Source organism: Nymphalis io, chromosome 15, assembly GCF_905147045.1.
Source record: "Nymphalis io chromosome 15, ilAglIoxx1.1, whole genome shotgun sequence".
In the NCBI taxonomy this organism is placed as follows: Eukaryota; Metazoa; Arthropoda; class Insecta; order Lepidoptera; family Nymphalidae; genus Nymphalis; species Nymphalis io.
This window is the reverse complement of record NC_065902.1, coordinates 1,571,053-1,597,215: the sequence shown is the minus strand read 5'-3', so window position 1 is coordinate 1,597,215 and position 26,163 is coordinate 1,571,053. Positions and strand designations below refer to the sequence as shown.

At 33.3% G+C, this 26,163-nt stretch overlaps 2 protein-coding genes across 5 annotated transcripts; one reads left to right on the top strand and one right to left on the bottom strand.

Moving 5' to 3' along the window:
• Nucleotides 1-626: 626 nt before the first annotated feature.
• Nucleotides 627-4,050, top strand: LOC126773723 (probable ATP-dependent RNA helicase DDX47). The gene is made up of 8 exons (XM_050494823.1): nucleotides 627-832; nucleotides 1,008-1,266; nucleotides 1,499-1,665; nucleotides 2,059-2,295; nucleotides 2,547-2,770; nucleotides 3,016-3,148; nucleotides 3,385-3,513; nucleotides 3,866-4,050. The coding sequence occupies exons 1-8, from the start codon at nucleotides 704-706 to the stop codon at nucleotides 4,028-4,030; spliced, it is 1,443 nt and encodes a 480-aa protein (XP_050350780.1). The 5' UTR covers nucleotides 627-703; the 3' UTR covers nucleotides 4,031-4,050.
• Nucleotides 4,051-5,305: 1,255 nt separating this feature from the next.
• Nucleotides 5,306-25,919, bottom strand: LOC126773721 (CCR4-NOT transcription complex subunit 3). Of its 4 annotated transcripts, none has more exons than XM_050494821.1 (16): nucleotides 24,732-25,083; nucleotides 24,103-24,335; nucleotides 22,970-23,125; nucleotides 22,339-22,518; nucleotides 21,043-21,250; nucleotides 20,321-20,418; nucleotides 19,368-19,462; nucleotides 17,780-17,862; nucleotides 14,078-14,184; nucleotides 13,641-13,670; nucleotides 10,603-10,763; nucleotides 9,972-10,122; nucleotides 8,376-8,468; nucleotides 7,743-7,859; nucleotides 7,396-7,605; nucleotides 5,306-7,223 (listed from the first exon to the last, which is right to left on the bottom strand). In XM_050494821.1, the coding sequence occupies exons 1-16, from the start codon at nucleotides 24,754-24,756 to the stop codon at nucleotides 7,125-7,127; spliced, it is 2,046 nt and encodes a 681-aa protein (XP_050350778.1). In that variant the 5' UTR covers nucleotides 24,757-25,083; the 3' UTR covers nucleotides 5,306-7,124. The 4 variants fall into 4 exon arrangements, with proteins under 4 accessions (XP_050350778.1, XP_050350776.1, XP_050350775.1 ...); XM_050494819.1 differs by lacking the exon at nucleotides 24,732-25,083 and adding an exon at nucleotides 25,705-25,919 and having other exon boundaries at nucleotides 5,464-7,223; nucleotides 7,743-7,868; XM_050494818.1 differs by having other exon boundaries at nucleotides 5,464-7,223; nucleotides 7,743-7,868.
• Nucleotides 25,920-26,163: the final 244 nt, after the last annotated feature.

The window sequence follows — 26,163 nt, the reverse complement described above, 5'->3', positions numbered from 1 at the left end:
AAAATATAAAATTCGTTTCAGATAGTTTTTAATTAAGCATTAAATTCAAATAAAACTATTAATTAGAACTTAGCGTTTGGTATATTTTTGATACTGCATCGTATATGGGTAATTGTTACTTAAAAATAAAAAATTCTCAGCATTTAAAAAACTTCCGTAAAAGCATCACACATATCACCATATCAAATGGGAATAATCAGAAATATTTTGTTCAATTTTTTTGTTAATAAAATCAAATTGTTTGAATGAAGTGATAGAAAAAATATATTCTTGAAATGTTCAGTTTCTGCTCGCGTGTATGCAATCTTCCATAATAATCGATCGATTGAGTTGTGAAAATGTGAACGTATGTTTGCGTAGGTACCATCGCATTATTATAATTTTAGTTAGTATAGTCTAGCAAAGTCACAATATTTGAGATATAAAAAAAAAAATATTTTATATATCCTCCTTACACTAGAGATGTAGTTTGTAAGTTTTTAGGTGGTCATGATTTGTATAGTAGCTATTTTTTATTTATATTTGTATATACTTAAGGCTTTAATGTTAATAATTATTATATTATTAAATTATTTTTACACTATATAATAATATGTATTGACATTTGACAGTAGCTGTCAAGTAACTTATTTTTACATGCATGGTTTTGTGTTGGTTGATTGCAAATATTTAATAAAATAAAACTATTTGTAAAGATTGAACAATGACGGCAGATAGTGAACAAAGTGATAACGCTAGCGCAGCGTCGGAAGAAGAAGAAGTAACAGAAGAACAGCAAGTTGAAGATCAAAATGAAGAAAATGAAATAGAAACGGTCACGTTCAAAGACTTGGTTAGTATATATAAATAACGTGAAAATTATTGAATGAACAATATAATCACAAAATTCTTAAAATCTAAATCTACTTTCTAAATTCGATCACTTATAATCACTAGATTTTATTAATAATATGTTTTAAGGTTATGTTATGTCTAATGTTTATACTTTGTCAATTCTTTAATTTTAGGGTGTAGTCGACGTACTATGTGAAGCATGTGCTGAACTAAAATGGAAGAATCCGTCGAAAATACAAAAAGAATCCATCCCAGTTGCCTTGCAGGGCAAAGACATAATTGGGTTAGCAGAGACAGGATCCGGCAAGACTGGCGCATTCGCTCTTCCCATCCTCCAGGCGCTGCTAGAGAACCCACAAAGATATTTTGCACTTATATTGACACCTACACGCGAGTTAGCATTCCAGATTTCAGAACAGTTTGAAGCACTAGGTAACATTCTTATCTTTTACTAAAATATTATAATAAAAAACTGCAAAACATATAATGTACATCTTCTGAAGTATTGAGGGAGCATCCTTGTTTATGTCCATAACAATAATACTGGGATTCTATAGTTCTGCCACAAGAATGTTCTATAATGTTTGAAATCAAGTTCTGATAATTGAATAAAAATTATGAATAGGTTGTAAATAATTAAAATACATAAGTAATTCCTTCGCAGGTGCTAGCATAGGGGTGAAATGTGCTGTGATAGTTGGTGGCATGGATATGGTTGCACAAGCTCTAATGTTGTCAAAAAAACCACACATCATCATCGCTACCCCTGGCAGACTTGTTGACCATCTTGAAAATACAAAAGGATTCAATTTAAAAGCTTTGAAGTATCTCGTAAGTATTTTGACAAAAAAATAAACTACCAATTGTATAGAAAATATGATGTAAATATTCTGTAACCTATTCAATGCAAAGCATGCTATTCTTCTTATTTTTGATCTAGAACCAAATACAGACTACAGGAAGGGGAGTACAATCTAACTTTGTTAAAACTTCACAATATGAATGTTTTTAAACTTTTGTTGAGAGAAATTAACCATTGTAGTGGTCATATTTCATGAGATGCATTTTTTAGAAATGATGTCAATCTTATTCAGGTGCGGAAAACACAGATTGAAAGTGGCCTTGTGTAGTTTTAATTAATTTTTTTGTCAAATTAAGTGAGTTTAAAAGTTCAGTGAATAATGAATGTACTGATTCTAACATAGTGATTGTTTTCTTACAAAGGTTATGGATGAAGCAGACCGCATCCTAAACATGGATTTTGAAGTTGAAGTGGACAAGATACTCCGCGTAATCCCGCGCGAGCGTCGCACTTTCCTGTTTTCTGCAACAATGACTAAAAAAGTACAGAAACTGCAGAGAGCCTCCCTGCAGGACCCTGTGAAAGTCGAAGTTTCTACTAAGTATCAAACAGTCGAGAAACTACAGCAGTACTATATCTTTATACCTGTCAAGTATAAGGTCAGTAACATTATATGCCTTAATAGATAGGTTCTTATGTTCTTTTTATTTATTTCATATGATAAGCATATTATAAGGTGAGCATTCATCTTGTGTCCTAGTACACAGAAGAAGTGGGACATCTATTATGTTTTGTTAAAAGTCATGTTAGTAATATAGTCTTGCGAGGTTGATAGTGTTTTACAAATAACCCCGTATAATATTGTGTTTATAGGTTATTTATCCACTAACTGACAAGTCTCTGCTCGTAGGACGTGTACCTGGTGCACATCCTCAACGAGATGTCCGGCAAGTCCATGATAGTGTTCGTGTCGACGTGCGCGGGCGCGCTGCGGGCGGCGCTGCTGCTGCGCGCGCTGGGCGTGGCCGCGGTGCCGCTGCACGGACAGATGTCGCAGCACAAGCGCCTCGCCGCGCTCAACAAGTTCAAGAGCAAAAACCGCTCTGTGCTCATATGTACTGATGTAGCTTCTAGGTATTTTAAAGAATTCATTCTTTACAAGCAAATCCCATATGAGAATAATAATAAATATTAGAATTTAATAAAACACTGTACAGTACATTCTGTTGTGCTTAGTATTTGTTAAACTGTTTTTTAATTTGAATCAGTCCTAAATGAAAAGTAATTATTGTTGTAATAAATACAATAAAACTTAGTTTTTTATTTTATGCTTATTTTTTTCACGTAATGTCATTGTTAATATTTGTTTAATTTTGTAGAGGTCTGGACATCCCCCATGTAGATGTGGTGATCAATCTGGATATACCATTGCACAGTAAAGACTATATCCATCGCGTAGGACGTACAGCTAGAGCAGGTCGTTCCGGGAAAGCTATCACTTTTGTTACCCAGGTAATGTAATACGTAAAGTAATATTTATGTCACTTGTATTTAAAAAGATATGTATCTCATAGTTCTGTATTATATTATTTTTTAATGAAATCTTTTTGTTAACATCAGATGTTCGTTTATTATAATAAAGTCTGTAAGCACAAACAAGTCATTGTATCAAATATAATAAGAAACTTGACTGCATCACTAAACCATACAAAGCCGATTTATAAAAATGATCATATTATTATTTCCAGTATGATGTGGAGCTGTACCAACGTATTGAACAGCTCATAGGCAAGCAGCTGCCAATTTACAAGACAGACGAGAGTGAAGTTATGGTACTCCAGGAACGTGTAGCAGAGGCTCAACGTCTCACTAAGATTGTAAGCTAACAGACCGTTACAGACTAATTTTAAGTTTATTGTTAATTTTAATCAGAAGTTTACAAAAATTAATTAAATAAAAAGGCCCATCCATGCTTTTTTATGTTAGATGGATTCCTTGTACAAACGTTTTTTATATATTTGTCTTGAATTCTTACGGTAAATATTTATTTTAATGTTTGTTAAGTTTTTAAGTGTCGGCCATGAATGGAAAATTAAAAGGTTTCAAAATCTTTTTTAATGCTATATGTATATTTACCATATAGTGAATCAACATTTTATTGAAATCCTGACCTACACTATAGAGTACGTTATCCGCTTGCGATGTTAATATGTCCTTAATTTTAAACAGGAGATGAAAGAGTTGGAGGATAAGAAGGGCTCGAAGCGCGGCCGGCGCGGCGCCGACTCGGACGACGACACGGAGGAGGCGGCGGGCGTGCGGCGCCGCATTAAGGGCCGGCCGGCCGGACGCGCCGGACGCGCCGGACACGGCGGCAAGCGGAGGAAACGATAAATACACGATTACATATGTTACTTTGTTCTTATTTTGTGACATATTCCTTCCGACCTATTCAAATATGCGTCAGCATTTATAATAAGGAAAATCAGCAAAAACTTATTCTTATATATATTCAATTATATCTATATAACTTCGCCATTTTATAATAATGCTTTTAATGAAACTATGACTGGTTTAAATTGTGTTATGACAGTGTCTAGCTTTTATGCAGTATTGGACTCAAATTTTGGGCCGTTATAGAATGATCTCTCACTCTTTCGTAGATCTAACTTACCTCGCTCTACCTGGATTACAGTAGACAATATATTATAGTTAGTTTGGAACGAAACTTGATCGTTTAAAAACAATCAAGAATAATTAAATAGTTAATGAGTATATTCTGATACTTTTGTTGGTTTGTAGATTTCGGTTTAATTGCAAGGAATCAACAAATTTAAATTAATTCAACATAAAAGCATGACGCTTTTTATTGATAGGCGAATTTAAAAAAATGCATCATCCAGCGTCATAAAAAAATCGCTATACTGGCAGCCCTGCTCTAAGCAGGATAAACATACATGTGCACCAACGTGAGCGTATTGTGAATATTGTCTGAAAAATTCTTGCTAATTTTAGTATTTACTATATTAATCGAGTTATTTCTTGTAATGTGTTTGATTGCTTGTCTCCGTTAAGATGATAATTCAAATTTCAAGACATAAATCTTGCCAACTATATATTTCTAATATATAACACTTGACCGTTACTGTTCAAATACGCAATGTTATATATTATAAATATGTGATTAATTGACGCATTTGTTTCATAAATTTTATCAAGTATCCGACGTGTAGTAATTCTCAGGTGTTTTTAGGCAAACTAAATCAATTTTCAAGATCTTTTCACATTTTATACAATCAACAATTTATTGCATAGCGTAGAAAAAGTATTTTCGTTGAAATGTTTCGTTTATTGTACTTGCATTTTTAGCTTTCTTTGTTTATAGTATATTGCTAATTGTTGTGATATGTGTTTATACTTTGTTTGTCTTGTAATATTTCTTTCCTAGACTTCAGGCAGAATAATTGGCAAGTCTGTTGTGTTATTGACAATAGTGCTGCTTTCTTACTGTACTTTGTATTTTATATGATGGAATTATGGGATGAGGAGAGGTAAAAAATTTGATAATTTCAACATTCATAGCTGGACTCGTAAAGCTATGTTCACTTTTTATCAATTTTCGATTGAATTAACAAATGGAAAATTTATTAAACAAACAAAATGTTTAAATGCTTTCTTACAATTTATTCTACAAAGTAAACAGTCATCTCTTTCAAATTAAAAAATAAATAAGAAAAAGAAATGCGATAAACGCGGACGCCCCAATACGAGGCGGCGCTCTAAACCGACGCACTTAAACTAATCGTTAAGAAGAAATCACAACATGGTTTTTAATTTTTAATCGTTATTTATTATTTCTATACAAATAGAACTGTACAGATAATTTTTTAAATTATTATTATTTACCACATTTCATCTGCTCGCACGATAGACTTTTTACAAAAATGAAAACTATCAACACCACGCACGGAATTAACGAGATCGCGCTGTTACCGCTCGCCGCGCCCGCCCGGCCGGCCGACGCGTCGCCGCGGCCGCGCAATAGACGCGACCGCGGACTTACGGAATCACTCTACGGTCTAACTAAATGGAATAGTCTCCCCACTGGTCGTCATCGGCGGTGATACACCATCCGGCAGCACAGTTCCGTTCCACGGATTATCAAACGGACCCGTACACTCCGTCACCTCGTCTCTATGAGGAAATATCACAAATAAATAAGTACGTTTCAAGCTGTCCTATTTAATTCCCCGATACGCGATATATTTATAAATAAAATACACATGGCAGTGATTATATATACACGCTCGAATAGTTTTATCAAATTTTGTTCGATTTAAATGCACTAAATATATAGTCGATATACAATAATGTTATACTAATTTTCAACATTGGAGGTGAAAGAGTGTACCGGTGACATCATTCCGGAGATCCTTAGCTACGGTCAGCACGGGCTCGCGGGTGTCACGGACCACTTCCGAATACTTTATACACAGTTTGGAGTCAATCCATATTCTCTTTTCCAGGTAGATATTGAGGCACTTGAACATAGCCATTCCGAGCTTAATAATAAACCTGTTACTATTACAAGACAAAAATTCTATTTTCGTCCGAAGCAAATTTGATCCAATGAATCTATGAAAATTAGATCAAAACAATGAATGTACCAAATATTGGTCATCAACCGATACATTTTCACACTCGGCCCATACTTCCGTGACACCAGCGAGTCGGCGCCTATTATAATTTCAACTAATCCAGTCGCTACAAACAAGTTTTAAAACGAATCGCCCGAAGCGCTCTCGGACCGCCACCCGGTCGACTGACCGCCGAGTACACACCCCGAATTGTCTCCAAGCCGACATCGACACGTCTCTCCCGACACGGCGTATGTGTATGATGTACACGGCGTCGCCTCTTGCCTCGTTCAAGTACTATGACTAGCATAAAAAATTTATTGGACTCTTAGTTACTACTTAAATATATATTGCTTTTCCGATAGAGGTACGTTCATTCACATGGTGTTCTGAATAAAATATACTATGTCCTATTTATTAATTTATACATTCGATGTAAATTTTATTATTCGACGCCAAGTTCCGTGCAGCTTAAAATATTCAACATGTCAGGCGCAGGTTTAACACTCATTTTATCTGTAACGACTTCATAAAATCTTATAAAAATGAGATTCCACATTATAAAAACATGATTTAATATTTACTGGGACATTTACATTCTTATTTTATATATAACATAATATATAAAGCCGCTTAAAAAGTCCAATAAAGTCGAATAAAACGGTCGTACGGCATCCGAGTACGCTACGGGTTCCTAAATCGATATCACAATGGTTCAGCGGTCGCCCGCACTATCTTATCGCATCACATGATATCTGCGGACCGCCGGAAGAGGAAGGTATGGTACAAGCCGCCGTCACGGAGGGCGGCCCGCGCGCTCGGTAACGGAATGACGGATAGTTTTCGGCGCCTCAGTTGAGGTCGCGGTCCTCTAAGTACTTGTACTCGAACGTGAAGCCCTCCTTCTTCCGCTGGCCCCACTTCTCGTAGTCGAAGTATATGTATGTGCCCTGGAACAGAAGACTCACTTTACACATTTATTACAAAAATAGAATCAAATCGAAAGCGGTTCGTTTCACATTCATTAAACCGTTGGAAAATTATCATAGTTAATTTCTATCCAAGCGAAAGATATATAAATATTTCGACTACACGTTATATCAAAGTGAACATTTCTCTTACCTGCTCATACTCCTCATTGATGACCTTGGGCTCCTCGTGTCGCTGGAACCACATCATGTACTTGGTGTGGAATCGCCAGCTCTGCTTCTTGAGTGCCTTAGCCGCTAGGTACTGCGCCTTCGTGCCCTCCATGTAGTAGAACACGAAGAACAGCGTCTCGGTCGACAGGCGCTGGAAGAACTCCACCGAGTCCGAGTGGGGTAGCAGCACCTGATAGCACACGAGACGAGAATATTGATATTGTTATATATTTACATTTAATTTATTGTAATTATATCGGAAAATGTCTACATATATATTTGTCGTAATATGTTGCATTAATGATCAGTGTCGCGAGTGAGGCGCACCTGGTTGTAGTAGACGGGCGTCTGGCAGATGTTCCTCGGCAGGTAGACCCGCGTGCGCTCCGAGTCGGACGGGTGCGGCATGTGGTAGAACGCGGCCTCCATCATTTGGAACTGCACCTGGTGATCCTGCAGTGGGTAAATACACGATAGTAGCTACCGTCGGTTCGACAGTATCTACCATTCCTATGATCACTTTATTAATATGTGAACAGCGAAAATTCTCCAATTTTTTTAGTACCTATTACAATAGGAGCGGAAAGGACTTTTTTATAGAAAAGTTAGGCGGACGAGCATATGGGCCACCTGATGGGAAGTGGTCACTAGCGCCCATAGACATTTGCATTGTAAGAAATGTTAACCATCGCTTATATCGCCAATGCGCCACCAACCTTGGGAATTAAGATGTTATGCCCGTTGTGCCTGTCACATCACAATCACACTGGCTCAATCACCCTTCAAACCGGAACACAACAATACCAAGTACTGCTGTTTTGCGGTAGAATATCCGATGAGTGGGCCGTACCCACCCAGACGAGGTTGCACAAAGCCCTCCCAGCGGTGATCTCATAGTCGAGTTTGTTTCGACACAGACGTGTGTCGTTTGGCAGCGGCTGCAAGGCGGGCAGTACTCACGTTGTTGAGCGGCAGCGGGCCGAGCGGCGCCACGCCCAGCAGCGGCGGGATGTGCGCCTGCGACAGCGACAGGCCGCGCCGCGCCAGCGCCGACTGCACACACACACACACACACACGTGTAGCGAGCGACACCACATGTAACTCTATCTCTTGTTATCATGTTGCATAGTACATTTAAATTAACCGAATTTTTATCTAGCGGGGCTGACGGACAAGAATTATAGAAAATACTCATCACTGGTAACAATCGGTGTGTTGCGACATCGTATTAATCCTAAAATAAATTGATAACCTTAGATTGTACTCTGTGGGTTTAACGATTGATGTTATATAGTAGAAAATGGTAATAGTACTAGATTGATTCGTAATACGAAACCGTTGTGGCGAATTAACATAGAAATGAAAAGCAAAAATCTACCGACATATAAAACGATTAACTATAATACATATATTGTAATAAATAATAACACTAATATATTGTAGTGTTATTGTCCTTATAATTATATACAATGGAAAATTTTGTCCTTTAGAGTAAAAAGCTTGCTTAAAGCATCAAAGCGGTTCAATAAAGCACAGCAAAATATATTAATTATTCGGTAAAAGAGAAAATGTATTAAAGATACTACAACCTCAAATCCAAACGAAAACCTAAAAAACGAAAATCTTGAGGTTTTGATAATCAGCGATTTAAACAAACACAAAAAAATTAAAAATATTTAGTAAAAATACTTTCCAGGCCGAAATAGTGAAACCAGCATGAAGGCAGGCATAGCTGATCATCAAATCAAAATATTGAGTAAACAATAACAAATAAATTCATAAACAACGGTATATTGAATTAGATTAAACAATATTATTTTTTTGAGGACATTTTTCATACACGGCCATCTGATCCCAAATTAAGCTTGTACAGAGGTTGTACTATGGAAACCAGACTACTGATATACTACTAAATGCATACTTATATAGATAATACATTACTAACTTCTTAGACAGATATCACATAGCCAGAATTCCATAAAGTAATATGTCTTAATATATAAAAGACGATCCAATTTTTTTTTTAAATATCTTTTAATAGGTATAAGACGTCTGATTTGCCTAAGTTGTCAATTGTAAAACTTAATTTATCTGTGATTGAGCTTCTTTATTAAAAATCATGTGAAACGACATGTTTGTTAAAGAAAAAACTTCATTAGACTATAAATCCAGTTTGTTTTTAACATGTAAACTTGAAGATCTTCACAAATGATTTAACAATTAGCTATCATAGATTTTGAGGTTCGGTTATATTTCGTGCCATTAGAAAATCTAGATCTAAATTAGACCTCACCAGAGAAAGCATTAATTAGCTTCAAGCAAAGCAATAAAATATAATATTTATTTATTTTAATAGGAAGCCTGTGTTGCATATAAAACTAGGTAACTTATATATAAAAAGAAAAAATAACAATATATTGTATACCCCACTTAAAAGCGAACTCAGCATGCATAATCTTACAGACGTTATTTGTTACATTTACTAATTAAAATGAGATAACACTACCAAAAAAAACCGCAATAAATAAGGAAGGAGTAAATGCCGCGCCCAGTACCTGCGAGTGGTGGTGGTCGAGGCCGGCGCGCTGCACGGCCTCCTGCGCCATGCTCTTGAGCGACGCCGTGCCGCCCGCGCTCACGGCGCTCGCCGCGCTCGCCGCGCTCACGGCCAGCGCCGGCGTGCTCGGCGGTTCGCTCACTCGCCCACTGTGCTCACCGACGGGTGCATATTATAACACTACTATTTGGGAAATTATATTTCTCCGTCCGTTCGTTACCTCGTAGCGATCGAACCGATCTCGACGAAATTTGACATAGAAGTGGCCTGACGAAAAAATTTTTAATGCGGACGGAATTATGGAGAACGGCTTCTATTACGAGAGATAGAAATCATACTGAAGAAAACGTTAAGTTTCAGCTAGGATTTTTTACTCTAATCTCCATACGAATTGGTTCATTATAAAAGAGAAAGTACTTTTTATTTTTTGCTAGAATTTATATTCTGGACCAGTGTTAGATGTAATTTTAGTTCATTAATTTAACCAAAACCCCACTGAAATGGATAAAAAAAAAATTTTAAACTTTAAATTAAAAAAACAAATACAATTGTGTACAACTGCATAATTTACAAGATTCTACGTTCACCGGCACTGTGTGTGGAGTATTTATTGTAAAACAAACGTTTACTTGTTAACGACGTGCTGCGGCGTGTGCGCTCGCGCGTGCGTGGGCCCGTTGACGGTGAGCGGCGAGGGCGCGCCGGACGCCAGCGCGCTCGTCACCACGCTCGCGACCGTCGACGTCGCCGCGCTCGACGAGAGTGTCGTCGAGGACACGCTTTTTGATGTCTAGAGCAAACATTGAATATTTAAAACCCATTAGTCGCCGGAAGATGCCTAAAAATTATAAACCAGTAACAGACCATATATAATGTTCTACTGCTCCTCTGTGATTACAATTTACTCTAACTCCATACGCTGCTCCACTGCGGTTTGACCATCGAATATATATGACAAAATTTCATTTGAGTCATGTAAGAAAACTCACGATTTTCCTAAAAAGTTATTGTAAACACAAATTAGGCACGTGGTGTGGAAGCTCAGTGGTGCTTGCCGGGATTTGAATCCTCGAACCTCAGAAAGGACCCACGTGTATTTACGACTGGGCCATATCGGCAAACAATATGTTGTATTCTAAATTCTAATACTTATATATAAATAGTACACTGTTCATAGCCGGAGTAAAAAGAAATGATATTTAAAAACAAACATTTTTTAAATCTACCTAATATTTATAATCTTTATGATATTAAAAAAAAAAAAAATTATTTGATCACCTTAAATTACATGTTGTCATTGTAATAAGTCACATAATTGCACTGCACTACATTGCATTGAAAATAACCGTGCATGTTCTACTATAAAATAATTCCGAAAATTACACGTTATTATGATCGCGAACGTCAAACTGAGATTATACTACATATACATTCATATATACATACAAAATAAGAATCTATTTTTATCTTAAAATACCTTAAAACCGAATATAAATGCATGCAAACGAAGAAAATCCGATATTTTCGTGACGTTCAAACGTATTTACAAAATCAATAATCGATCGAGTTAACGTAAAATACAAAAACAAAAGCAAAACACGACACTAAAATGTTATCAGAAACGCAAAAAACACTATGATATTTATACGAGAACACAATTCCCCTTTTCACTTACATCGGTTCGCACATTACAGGTCAAAATCATTAATTTCGTCGAACAAACCATTATTCAATCGAATTACCATTAAAAAAACAAACGATCACACGAATTAAGTTAAATTACATTCGATAGCGTAACAAAAGATCTTGTTTTTACGTAGGAGACATGTGTTTTAATATTTCAATGAAGGTATACCAATAATACCAACATAATAAATCTTCGACTAGTGGTTCAATATGTCAGTACAACAAGCTCTAGATAATATGCGCGGGAAATTCAAAATGGCTGAAAGGGTAAAGCGTCGCGGTAACCATTTCTTAGTTGTACCTAATATTTATATGATATGATAATATGTTTATGACAACTGACTATCAATATATTTATATATTCTGTTATCCGTCATCTTTTATTGGTAATAAAATGTTAGTATTATGGCATGAATTGAAACAAATTGTGATTATTTCTTATTTATTAAATCGCACAAATATTTTTTTTTTTTTTAAATATTTGACATCATTTTTAGACAGGTTAAATTTATTGTCTTATATAATCTTGCAAAAATAGACTTATAGGATATATGTATCTTTCAAATTTTTTTTTCTTCAATAAAACAAAATGTTCATTTTTAATATACACTAAAAATATATATAAAAACATAGGTTGATGTATTTTATATAGAGTATTTTAATAGAGTATCTAAAACACGTATTTACATGAATTTTATTATTGTTTTCTTATATATCAAAAATTAAACAACATTAAATCATTAAGTTATAAGTGAGCCAGTGTAGTTACAGTCGCAAGGTACTGGTTTGTACTTATATCAGTATCAGTGTTTATGGGGAAAGATAGCCACTTACCAACAGGGTCCAGTTTGCTCATCCTTTAATAAATAAATATTATGATTTTTACCTACAACCTATATAACCTATGATTCATGAGTATATACAATTCATGACTTTTGCCTATAAGCCATATACACTATGATTCATGATTCTACACGATTCATGATTTTAGCTTACAACCACTATACATTATGATTCATGATTTTTCTCTATTCATGATTCCTACCTATAACCACGATACACTATGATTCATGTTTCTACTATATTATATTTTTACTACTCATGCATTACTATTCATGACTAAATACCAATTTTTTTTTTTTTATAGAATAGGAAGGTGGACGAGTATATGGGCCACCTGATGGTAAGTGGTCACCAAACGCCCTTAGACATTGGCATTGTAAGAAATGTCAACCATCGCTTATAGCCAATGCGCCACCAACCTTGGGAACTAAGATTTTATGTCCCTTGTGCCTGTAATTACACTGGCTCACTCACCCTTCAAACCGGAACACAACAATATCAAGTATTGTTGTTTTGCGGTAGAATATCTGATGAGTGGGTGGTACCTACCCAGACGAGCTTGCACAAAGCCCTACCACCAGTGACACTTACCAACATATGGAATTAAAATTCTTGTTTTTTGTAACATTTTAAACATTTACAGTAGTTAACTAACTTAATTATAAAATGTGTGCAAGGAAGTTTAAATTTGATAGTTTCGAAGAGAAAAATATATATCGACGAACATGATTTTTATTTTAATTGAAAACTAAGGTATATGTTATGCCACAATTACATCAAACTTTTTTTATCAACAAGTTTTGTCCGGACAAACGATAAGTCCGACTAGATGCCATCTATTTTACAGCTGAATACCATAATAATACCATATGTTTTGTGTTGCACTTGATTCAGTTGAAATGGAATTTACTGTACAAGCTAGTGTAAATTGGGAAGTTTTATTATGTGTTTAAACTATCAATTTTCCACAAACTTGTTGTCCGTGCCAACGATGTACTACTAATAATTTTGATTAAGTTAAGCAGTTTCATGTGTCTGCATATTTTTATCTGCAGGGAGCATCATGCATTACATTTATGTGTTTACAATGTACTTCATTCGGTATAAGACTAAGAAAATGGAGGAGTAACCTACTTACCATTAGGTGGACAATTTGCTCTTCTGCTTTCTGTCATGAAACAATAAAAAAAAGTATAATATACATTCTTTTAAATAAAAACAATATTTTGTGAGCTTTGCAAAGCAGTTTTGGATAGGAAGTAAGGATAGATACCGCACGTTTATTGGCTTTTCATCACAAATATCAATTTTTGTATTACATTGTGCTATGATTATAGTGATTCGTTTAACCTTTCTTAATATTATTTCAACGGATTGACGGTGTAAGGAATTTTTAATATTTTTTACAATACCAATGTATAGGGGCGGAGAACAATTACCATACCGTGATTCATTCGCCAAATTGCTTTCTTTTTAAGAATAAAGATGTAACAACATAAATATGTAATATATTTAGATCAGGGGTGAAATTGTTTTAAGGTCAAAGTAAATAGAAATGGCGCGGGTAACACTCACGGGTATGGAATGTGCGGCGAGCGCGACGTGCGCGGCCAGCACGGCGTGCGCGGGCAGCGCGGCCGGCAGCAGCGGCGTGCTCGACACCGGCCCATTCTCCACTACTTCTGCGGACATACCGGGGACTCACTACTAGCGCTCGAACATTTTACTGTCGTGGTGTATTTTACTGTCGTGGTGTATTTTACTGTCGTGGTGTTATAATAAATATGTTATAGTGTGATCACGTTTGTTGTATATTATGTATGTATTTTATGTGTATTTTTTCGTATGTTTTTCTTTGCACCTTGTATTATCCGACCAATTTGTGTTGACTAGAAAAAAAAATCTTTTTGATATTATGTCTGCCATGTTTTGCTTTCTATAACTTTGAATTTTGTTATCTACATTTTCTTACACAGTCGTTTTGTTCAGCTTATCACACGGATATTATCCGTAATTAAGGAGACACAAGGACAATATGACAAGAAACAATTAGTAATGTTTAATTAATGCCTGGTTCGAATATTTTGTATTTTTATTTCCAGAACCTCACTACTATTCGTTTCATCTATTAAAATGAATTATACAAATAGATCAAAATAAAAAGATATCTCGTAATAACTCAGGACGAATCAGCTAATGAAAAATAAGTTACTAGTAATTCGCTTGCCCATATCCCATTTATTTGAGGGATCACATTAATATCCATTCTATCCAAAAAATAAGTATTTTTCTAGGTATCGGTCAATTTAATTAGCAAAATATTCAATATTCTTTAGTATTTTTGGATTATTTATATTCTATAAATTAATAATTCATAAGTACTCAAATTTAGATACATTAATTGTATATTATATTCATTTTATTCGTACAGTTGAAAACGTAAACCTAAATATATATTAAGAGCGTTTTTAACACGCGAGTGAATGAATCACGTCTGACGAATACACGTAACATTGACATTGCACTCGTGTGCTTCATTAGTAGCAGGAAACGAGGTCAACTTGATTAATTTATTACATACATTATGTAAAATACGCCTGATATTACGAACGAATATGATTTTTTTATGGAAATTTTATTTCGGAGATATTATTTTTAAATCGTTTACTAATACGAATAGTTATATTGACACTGGATTCACGATTGACATACACAAACACTTGTTACGAGCTAAAATCAAACCTTTAATGTATTGTGCCAGTATGTGTGTACGGGTATAAAATATTGTATATATTTTTTTTATTTCTAATATTTTAATGCATAATGCATAAACCGTATAAATTGATCAATTATTTCATTCAATTAATATTTTATTTAAAACAAAGTTTACTTTACCGTAACATTTATGTTACGGTATATCACGAAAAATACGATATATTAAAAAAAATATGTAAATACAACACAAAAATTAATGTTACAAAATGAAGTTAGAACCGGTCTAGCAACAATTAATAATAAACAAACACAAACATCCCAATACATCTCTCTGCATGCAGTTAACGAGGTGACTCATTTTGCGCACGCGCAGGTCATTGACACCACGTGCAGGTAACAGGAAATAAACGATTTTCTCTCGTAGTAAAACCGATATATTTTTTATTTTTTTTACTTAAAGATATTTTTTTTACGTAAGTTATAATGTTTAAAAGTAATTAATTTTAGTTTTAATATTACAATTTAAATTGTCAAATTAAATGGAATATTTTCAAATTTAAAAATTACATAAGAAGTAAATTTATTATTATCAAAAGTGAAACTTTGGGCTAATTTTTTATTTTTATTTTAAAATCTGTGAACTGTTACTGTGTCGCTGAATACGGAACAACCCGTTCAATAACTATGAAAACTGGATAACCAGGTTCCTGTGCCACTATCTTAATTTAATAAAAAAAATAGACTAAAATTGATTTGATCATTTTAAATTATAATATATACACTTAGACCAAAAGCAATTATATAATGATGATTTGTTATTTATTACCGAATACTGGCTGTATCAATAATTATTATTTCTTATATTTATCATAGCTACATATTTAAAAAAGGAATAGTCAAATGTACTGTTTTTGTTTCGTGGTTGGTATTATAAATATTGTAATATTCTAACGATTAATAAACGATGATGTTTGACACAAAACAAAACGTCAAAATTTTAGAACTAACATTGACAAGATTGTTAACCTAACTTTAAACGGAGATTATCGAACGCTGTGTAAGCAACACATATTGATGAATCGACGATAAAAGTACCTCAACAACTCGGCATTATTGGCGTTTAGTAAAAAGATCCTAGCGGAACATAAAATGTATGGCGGAACATATTATGACCAGCACATCAATCCACTTTTAAAACAAGCAAATTTATTGTCATCGTCAGTGAAGCTTTGTTATAGTTATAAATGTTTTTTTTTTTATTATTATTATAAATTTAAATTCTACTTAACATTAATTTTAATACAACAGAAGTTATTAAAGTTATTCTAGACATAATTTTCAAATTAAAAATATTAAAACGTGTAGTGTTAGTAAGCCACATCTCAAAGATAATTACTTTTTTTGTAACTTTTTCTATTAATAATTATTATATTAATAGGTAAGAAAATACGTCATTCTTCGTCAACTTTCTCCCTATTAAATATTAAGTCACTGTCCCGTCATCGATTGAAGCCGAACAAAGCAATCTAATTATAGGAAATATGTTAACGTAGAAAATAATATACATTAAATTGGACGATAGATGGCACGTATGCTGAGAATATATCAAGTTACGATCACGTTCAATTCGCGGACTACACAATAACATATAGAAACTTACATACAATATTTACACATTTCGGAGATACGATACACCGACACACAAACAAAAACATCACATTACATAACCGGCATTGAACTTCGCAAAGCTCGAAACTACGCATTAAACACATCACGTTATGTTAAAAAAACGATAAAGTTTAAACATGCACTAAAAAACACTTTACCATCGTCCATATTTATCGTACATTTGCGCGGGAAAACATTCTTTTGTTTTTTTTTTTTTTAATTTTTCTTTAGACACGGGTTACCTCCGATAAGGTTTGACGACTGAACGAAGTAGCTGTGTCATCGTATTGGGTACACGCCAATTTATTCTTTGCAATGTATACGCGTATTTTTGTAGTTCATTGAAATATAACCTCCATTTACTATGTGTTAAGATCTTATATTGCATAGCTCCGCCCTAGGTTCGTTGTAAGAAGATTGGCTCTATGCCAATGCGCTGTAATCATAATGCTGGCCGATTGTTCCATTCATTCTTTGATAAGACAGTTTGTTTTGTAAACAAAGCTTCGTACGACTATCGAGACGCATTGATAACAGATTACTTGAGTTTTTATTTTTATTTTATCTGTTAAAGATAATACATGTGATACCACATATGTATATTGTTTATTAGAGCAAAATTTAGTGTAATAATAAATAATAATATACTTATATTAAGATACTTTTTTTGTAAATATTTGATAAAAAAATTACCTTTTCAACTTACCTGAGTTTATCCAGCATATATAACCTAAAACACTTTTCATTTAATATATTTTTTATTATTTTAATACATAAATTATGTATGTATTAGATTCGGTCAATTGTAAAGTATACTATAAAATGGTATCATTGAAATGTTACCGAAGTGTTGTGGTAGGCGTGTGGCGGTGAGTGGTGGTGAGTGGTACTAACCGCTGGGTCTGGCGAGGTGCGGCGAGGGCGGCGCGGGCTGCTTGATGGGGGTGGACGCGCCGGACGCGCACGTGTTGTTTATACTGACAGACGTACACACACAATGTACACAAGCGTCATATTCGGCAGCGCCTTATTATTAAAGTAAGGCGGTTTCACATACGTTACTTATCGAGCAGTGACCGACATGTTTCGGTAAAACTACGGTTTCCATAATAACGGAGCCGATGCCTCGCTATCGACCTTATGTCGATAGATAATGTAAGTGAAACCGGTTTAATTAAATAATAATATCATGAACGCTTCAAGTTCATTTCGTATAATAACTGTTTTCGCATGCTATAAGTACGGCTGGAAGGCGTCCATCGCTAATATTACTTGTTATCGATGATTTTTGTTTTAGCAAACGCATTCCACTCGCATTAAATAAAACTTTAATTTAACATGCAAATTAATACATATCCATATATTTATAACATTGAAAGGTTGTATAGTTACAACATTGCTCTACACGGTTGCGTACATAATAACAAAATATACAAATTCTACTTGTATATATATGAGAAATAGACACAAATTTCGTTTATATTTTTAGGATTCATTTGTAAAATAAGCGATATTGATACAGGACAGAAACAGCTGGGCAAGGAGCTTTATCCACCGCGCTGCTGCACGGCGAGTTGGTGGTTTTACATGTGACAAAATATCATCTGACACGTGAATGTTTCATTAATATATTTAAAAAAAATGTATAAACACATATATATTAAGCACGTTATAACTTTGCGGAGCTTGCCAGGGATTAGGATTCAAGTGTTATTTCCACTGGGCCAGTCGAGGGCTCAGCTAAACAGTCGTTCCAATATCGTATGATAATTTATCACAAATGTAAATATTATAATAGGATGCGAATTTCATAGATCAATTGTTCAGAGTATGTCGCTTAGTAGAGGACGCACGCCGCTGTAGCGAGTTAAGATTGTCATAAATATATGAATAGTGAATCAGATAACAATATTTACTTCCGATTTCATTTCGATTGAAATGTCAAGAAAAAATTCTCAAAAAAAAAAAATTTAAAAAAAGGTTATGAATTTGTTAGTTTAGTACTAAATAATGATGATTTGAATTTTCCCTTGATCTACCCATGAAAGAAATAAATAGATTTCAATTGTTAGATTCGGTACGTGAAAGTGACATTATGACGTGTAAACTTAGTACAATACGGTCGAGAGTTACGCACTTTGGATATATATATATATAATAATATTATTTATATGTAATATGTGATGCGGATATCGAGTACGGTACTTTAAGACTTGCTTTAGAATTACACTTTGATACGATCAAATGTGGCCATTCAGCGCTTGTCTTTCGTCTGTTGTCTTTATATTATAAAATTTATTGACTGGAAATAATTACGCAATAGACGTAATAAGTGTATCGATTTAATCCCGTTACATTGAAGGCAACCCTCACAACAATATGTTCTCGAGTAAGTATATCCCAAGTGAGTTTATAACGTATGAAGTCACTTTCGCCACACCAAACCCCGTTGATGAAATATAACAAAAGTCAGAGGACTGACCTATTTGTGGATGCGGCGGAGTTATTGAGCAAACTAACGTTAGCCGGACTACTACTGACGCCGCACGTCACCCGCAGCGGCAGCGGTTTGACCGGCTGCAAACAGACACGGACACGGTTAGTTTTTGGTTCCATTTGCACTACGTCACGTGTGCCCCCCCACTGCGCTCGTGGCCCGAGCTCTAACGGATCGATCGCTTTGGCGCAACCGCCACGAGCGGACCTTGAAGGTAATACGATGGAATTTGTGATATATTAATATAGCGGTGCGCTTGTAAAGCGATATTTTTTCCTTTTTGAAGAAACCCCATATAATATCTGAAACGCGACTTTCGCATCATATTTTTCGATTAATTAATCTATTGAGGCATCTTTATATAACACAGGTATGTATTCAACTAAATAAACAAAACATTATTTATTATAAATTTTTCCCGTATTTATTTCATAAATATGAGAAAAGAACGTTTTTGTTTATTTATGACATTCATAGGATGTTTCACAGTTCTAAGAAAGCGGGTCACAGACACACTAACAGTGGCGAAAAGTTGATCCAATAAATATGAATGAAATATATACAAAACAATACGATATTAAAAGCAAAAATAAAAATTCTACAACTACGATGCTACTAAGATATTATATACTGTGAAGTCGGGGACATATGGTATATGTTATGTTAGAAATTATAATTATATATATAATTCTATATATCTTTTAATAACCATATATTTTTCTATGTATTGATAATAATTAATTCGATGAAAGTGCATTAACGGAACCTTAAACTAACCGCAGGAACTACAAAATTTAGAAAAAAATAAAATAACAATAGACAATATCCACATCAATACTCCACACAACTACAACTTTATAATAAATATAAAATTGAAGTTAATGATGAATGTAATATTATGTTATGAACGATTAGCCGTGTGGGGGGGGGGCGCTTACTTTAGTCGTGACCTCCTCTTTCTTCTTCTTATCTACGTCTATTGAGTCCGTCGCGTGGTTGTGGAGGTCTAACGAGGGGGACGCGATTGGACTCGTTCCTGAAACCATTAACACAAGCTTTCAAATATACATTTGCTTCAGTTTTTTTATGGGCAGAAGTGGTCACCACCACCACTGCCTATATAAATTATAACTGTAAGAAATATTAAGTATTCCTCAGAGCGATAGCGCGCCGCAATCATGGAAACTAAGATGTTATGTCTCTTCTGCTTTTAATTACACTGGTACACTCCCTTTTAAAACGGAAAAACAGCCATATATCGGTGTTAGAATAATTCATGAATGAGTGAGTGATTGCTACAAGAAAGAGCAACACTACCCCTACCACAAGTTGATGATATGTGCATATATTAGGAAATTACTTAACCTTAAACTTAGACATTATATACATAATAATATATAAGTTTAGTCTGAATTAGTCAGCATTGTTTGAACTGCAATTTAACAAAAATGATAAAATAAATTTGTTTTTGCAGTGTCTTCAATTCTGTTTTTATTTAAAATGTTCATAATAATGCATAACATTCAGAATCTAAACTGTATGAGTCTTAGTAGGCTTTTTAAATTTATTTAATTTAATACAAGACAAAAATATTTTATCCACAAAATATATTTTCTTGACATAAATGTATATCAGAGAGTATATAACAACATGCAATCACCTGAAAGTATGCTAGTGGGTGATCCGGGTGAGTCATTGCTGTTATTGCTGTCGGTAGTGGCTGATGACGGTAACCCTACTCCGCTTAGCTCAATCTCATCCAATCCATGGATGTCTTCATAGATATACTCGTTCTCTTCATACCCAGGCTCTAATGACGACCCTATGTAGTATTCAACATCTTCTCTTATTCTTTTTATCTGCAATATATATAATAATATTTTTTTATTAACTTATAGTTCATAATTCAGATTTCAGTTTTTGTACACATCATTATAATAATAAGAATAAAATACAAACTTCAACTTGAAAATAAAAAGCTATTATATTGAGTCTATATCTAGACATCCTATATCTACTAATATTGAATACAAAAGGCCGAGATGGCCTAGTGGTTAGAACGCGTGAATCTTAACCAATGATTGTAGGTTCAAACCTGGGCAAGTACCACTGAATATTCATGTGCTTAATTTGTGTTTATAATTCATCTTTTGCTTGACGATGAAAGAAAACATCGTGAGGAAACCTGCATGTGTCTAATTTCATTGAAATTTTGCCACATGTGTATTCTACCAACCCTAAGCTCCAAACCTATAACTTCTCCTCAAAAGGGAGAGGAGGCCTTAACCCAGCAGTGGGACATTAACAGGCAGTTACTGTACTGCAGATATAGGATATTGCAAAACAAGGTATTCTGATAATTATTTAAATAATTATAATCATATCACTAACATTTAATGTGTATAAATTGTTTTGTATTTTTTATAATTCAGCGGTCGAAATATATTTTCAAACTTATGTAAATAAATTATCAGAACTTTGGAAGTTTAATGAAAGTGTTTGTAACTTGTTAAGTATTGTATTATAGATAAAGGTAAATTAACCAAGAACTGAGTGTAGTGCATAATAAAGATAATACATAAATAGAGAGTGTATTGCATAAATAAATACAGCAAATCGCATGGAATATATAAATTTAAGGTTTGTTTATCTTTACTTCTTCTCTAGGTTTCGTTATTTTTAGTTATTTTTAGTTGTAGTAATAGTAAAAAAATAGTTATGAAAAAGAAATTTCCCCTAAATATATTTTTATTATTATATGTAGCATAGTGCTAAAATGATTATCTTCATAAATGTCTCATTGACAAATAAATAAATAAACTGATAACTGTTTACAATATTGTTTAAGTTAAAAGCATTTTAATTAACATTGACAGTAGCCATTTCTTATATTGACGTACGGTAATCGTAAATATTAAGAACATGCAATTTTTTTAATCTAGTATATAATGCTCACCTGTTCAACTTCTACAGACATGTTGTCTAGCATTCGTAATAATGTTTCAAGTTTTTTTATATGGAACCTATGTCTTTCTAGTTTGTATTTGAGCTCTTCCATGCGGTCTTGTTTCTCTTTATCCAGCCGTTTTTTCTTACCAACTAATAGTGATTCCATTTCAGACTCAAAAAGATCAATCTGGAATGTATACAAAGATTACTTAAAATTTATAATCTCAATGTAACAAAGCACAGTCAAATACATATTACATAAAACCTCATTCAATAGAGAATTTCATAGTTTGGTTGAAATATTTCAATAGTACACAGTAATATATCAACTTATTCATTTTGTATAAGTAAATAAAATAATTTACATAACTAAATAAAAGTAGATACAAAGAATAAGAATTTATTATAAATAATATATTCAAGTTTTGATTTATAGTATGAAAATGAGTTTAACTTAATTAATAACAAGCGTTTGATGTATTTACAGTCATTTTCAATTCAATTTATTCATAAATTGTGAAGTTATTATTAACAATGTTTATTTTACAGATGGTTAGCTTTAAATAATATGTTTGAAATAATTTCAAACAGTTTGTGTTTATCATTCAGATCATATTTAGAACTTTTAATTATAATACCTGTAAATTAAGTGCATCAATAGAAGTTATAAGCCACGTGGACATCTCATCCCGTTCTTTTTGCGCCGGGTCCAGCTTTTGTGCTGCACCTAGCCCTTCTTTAGAGTATGCCTTTGTTTTTGTCTCTCTTTCAACAACTTTAAACCTCTCCATTTGCTGTAAATTAAATAAATTTTATATTATATCTTATTTACCAGTACGAAAAAGAAAGTTAATAAATATAAATAAATAAATAACTTTATTATCAAACTAAGACTTCACTTAAACTCTGAAGATATTTATAAGGATCTGTTGTAATGTTGTTAAAGTATTGTAACAAAATTTGCCATTGGTCCAAAAGTAGTTCATTACATACAGGTTTCTATTTAGGGCACAGATCCTGATGTGACAGCATTGATTTTAAAAATATTCTTAAACAAGTTAAATATGTTTGTGTTACATATTGCAAGACAATATTTAAATTATATATTTTACAAAGTAAGAAACTACTTAATTATTTTAATGGTTTTTTTTTTTAATTTTGATAAATTTAAAAGTCCTAAAAGTCAACACTCCCAAATGAGATTTATGTTTATTTTATGTAACTATTTTTATAGTCTCAAGTAAAGCAAAATGAATATTTTATACCTTATTAAATCTAGTGACACTGCTAAGAATCTGTCAAGCGTTTATAATAAGTAACAATTACAAATTATAAATATTATCACAGCATTTTAATAAGAAACTAATAAATGCATTTTTTAAGATGATTTTGGAAAACAAATATCTTAAATAACATCCTCTGAATATTTTTTAGTAAAATGTAGTATTTTTATCTGGTAGTTAAACATTTTTTTTGTCTCTAGTGTTACTGTAACTGTTGTTTGAGGTTTTAATACAATTGTATTGTTCATGGTATTATAAGATAATAAGAACAACATTATAGTTTAAGTAATAATAACATTGATTTCAAAGCTATCAAAATATATTAGAATAAAAAAATATATATATTGACAAAACATTTTCTAATGAATCTATCATCAAGAAGTCTTCAAAGATTATCTTTAGTTACATTACACTACATTAATAAACATTTTTCAAAAAAAAATTATTTGTGAGTTGATGTTATGAATGAAAAAATTACAACCACTAACCGTTTCAATTAGTTTCCTATATTCTAAAAGTGTACTCTTATCCTTAATCTCGCCCGAAGCGATCCATGACTTGATTTGATCTCGTAGCCTCTGGAGTTTTTTAATCTCCTTCTTGAGATCTGCCTCATATTTCTCCTTCTGATTACTGTTCGTCGCATTGTGTACCTTTTGCCAGATGTCCTCAAACGTCTCCACCCCTTCTGTGACCTTTTTTAAACACCTGTCTATCTCACCTGCAACAAACATCATCACTTCACAATTGAACTAAGAAAACCTGTTTTCCGAACGCAATTTCCAATCGAACGCGCAATTATTCGCACTTTGCACTGTTTATAACATATTGTACAGGTTTTAAGGCTTCGTTCGTGTTTAATATTTATGAAATATCACGTTATTCAGGCGGTAAAAGAAAATCAACGTAAAAAAAGCACGTAGACGACAATCGTTCTGTCAATTCTCACGATTACCGCCTAGTTTTGTTTTCACTGAAATGTGTTGAACACTATCAGTCTGTTCCTAGCTTTGGCTGCACAGCTAAGGTTCTTGACGGTTGGACAATAGAACTTAAGAACACGTATCTACATAGGTTGGGGTCAATCAATCTCTAACCTGATAACATTGTGAATTACCTTGTAATTTTCTTGTCGCAGCCATAGCTATTTACACATGTGGACGAATGTTCCGTACATATCCTAAACATACAAACTATTTACAGGGAAATGCACAAAAATTATTGATAAACAGACAAACTACACATCTGAAGCTTTGTTCGAATCCAAGATGGCTACCGTACACCGCTCGAACTGTTAGTGACTGAACGCATCCAGGCTGACCGCTACAGAATTATTCTGCCTCGCGCCTGGAATGGTAATTAGCGCGAAGCTTTCATAAATAATTATGGATAAGTTGTCACTAAAACAACAAACTTCAAATTTTCCACAATATGATTTTAGGTACGTCGCGTAGCCCATCAGTCAAGTGCGCAGGCGCAAAATAATAGAGCAAAGCATAGACAAAAAAGCAACAAGATGACATATTGTTTGGTATGTCTTTGGTTTATATGATACACAAATATAAAGTTTAATTAACAAATATTATCATTGCTTTACAATTATTGAAAGTTGTATTTAATCCATTGTTTTGGGATATTTTAATAATTTAAATACAATAACAAAAATTGTCATGCCAAATTTAAAACAGATGGCGCTGTATTTTTCTAATGTATGTTGTATAGAAAAAGTATCCTTTAAGTTGTTATTATTTAACAAAAGATGGCGCTACAAATAATTAAATCATTTTCTTTTTTCAATAATAATATAAAAGTAATGAATAATAAAATCAAATAGTTAAACAAAAAATTTTTTAAATCTTTCTTTTTTTTAAAGAAATATATTCAGAGTATAACCATTTTTGTATCTTGTTGAGTCAGACGTATAAACCTACCTTTATTATAAAATACATCTAGGGGTATTTAAAGTATTCTAATTATTTGGATTATTAAAATCTAATAATTAACTTACTTATATACTTAATTCACTTAACCATATTACATTTCACTTAAAAACAATCATTGGAATTAATAGAAAGAAATACGCAAACTACCTACTGTTTTTGAAGTTATTACCATTTTCCCACAAAACTACCTCCTTATACCGGTATCTATGTTTCAAAGGATTCTTTTAATTGACGCCAGCAAAATAAATTATACCACACCAATGGAACTTTAAGTTTATATTTGCAAACTAATTTTATCTTTCACAATATTTTTTGATTATGTACGTGATACGGTACGACCTAATTGCGATGCAACCAATTAATGAGGCATTGGACTGAAAAGGTCTTCTGTGACACTTTTCATCACAAACAAAACAAACATAGTTGACAAAGGCCATAGAGAACTAATACTATAGACACAGGAACATAGGTGCGCAGGGAATTTTTATCGATAACTCCCAATCGACCAAGGCCAACGACTTAAATCCACCTCTTAACACAAATATAAACTAATCAATAATAAATTAATAATGATCACCTACTAATATAGAAATTACATGATTGCGA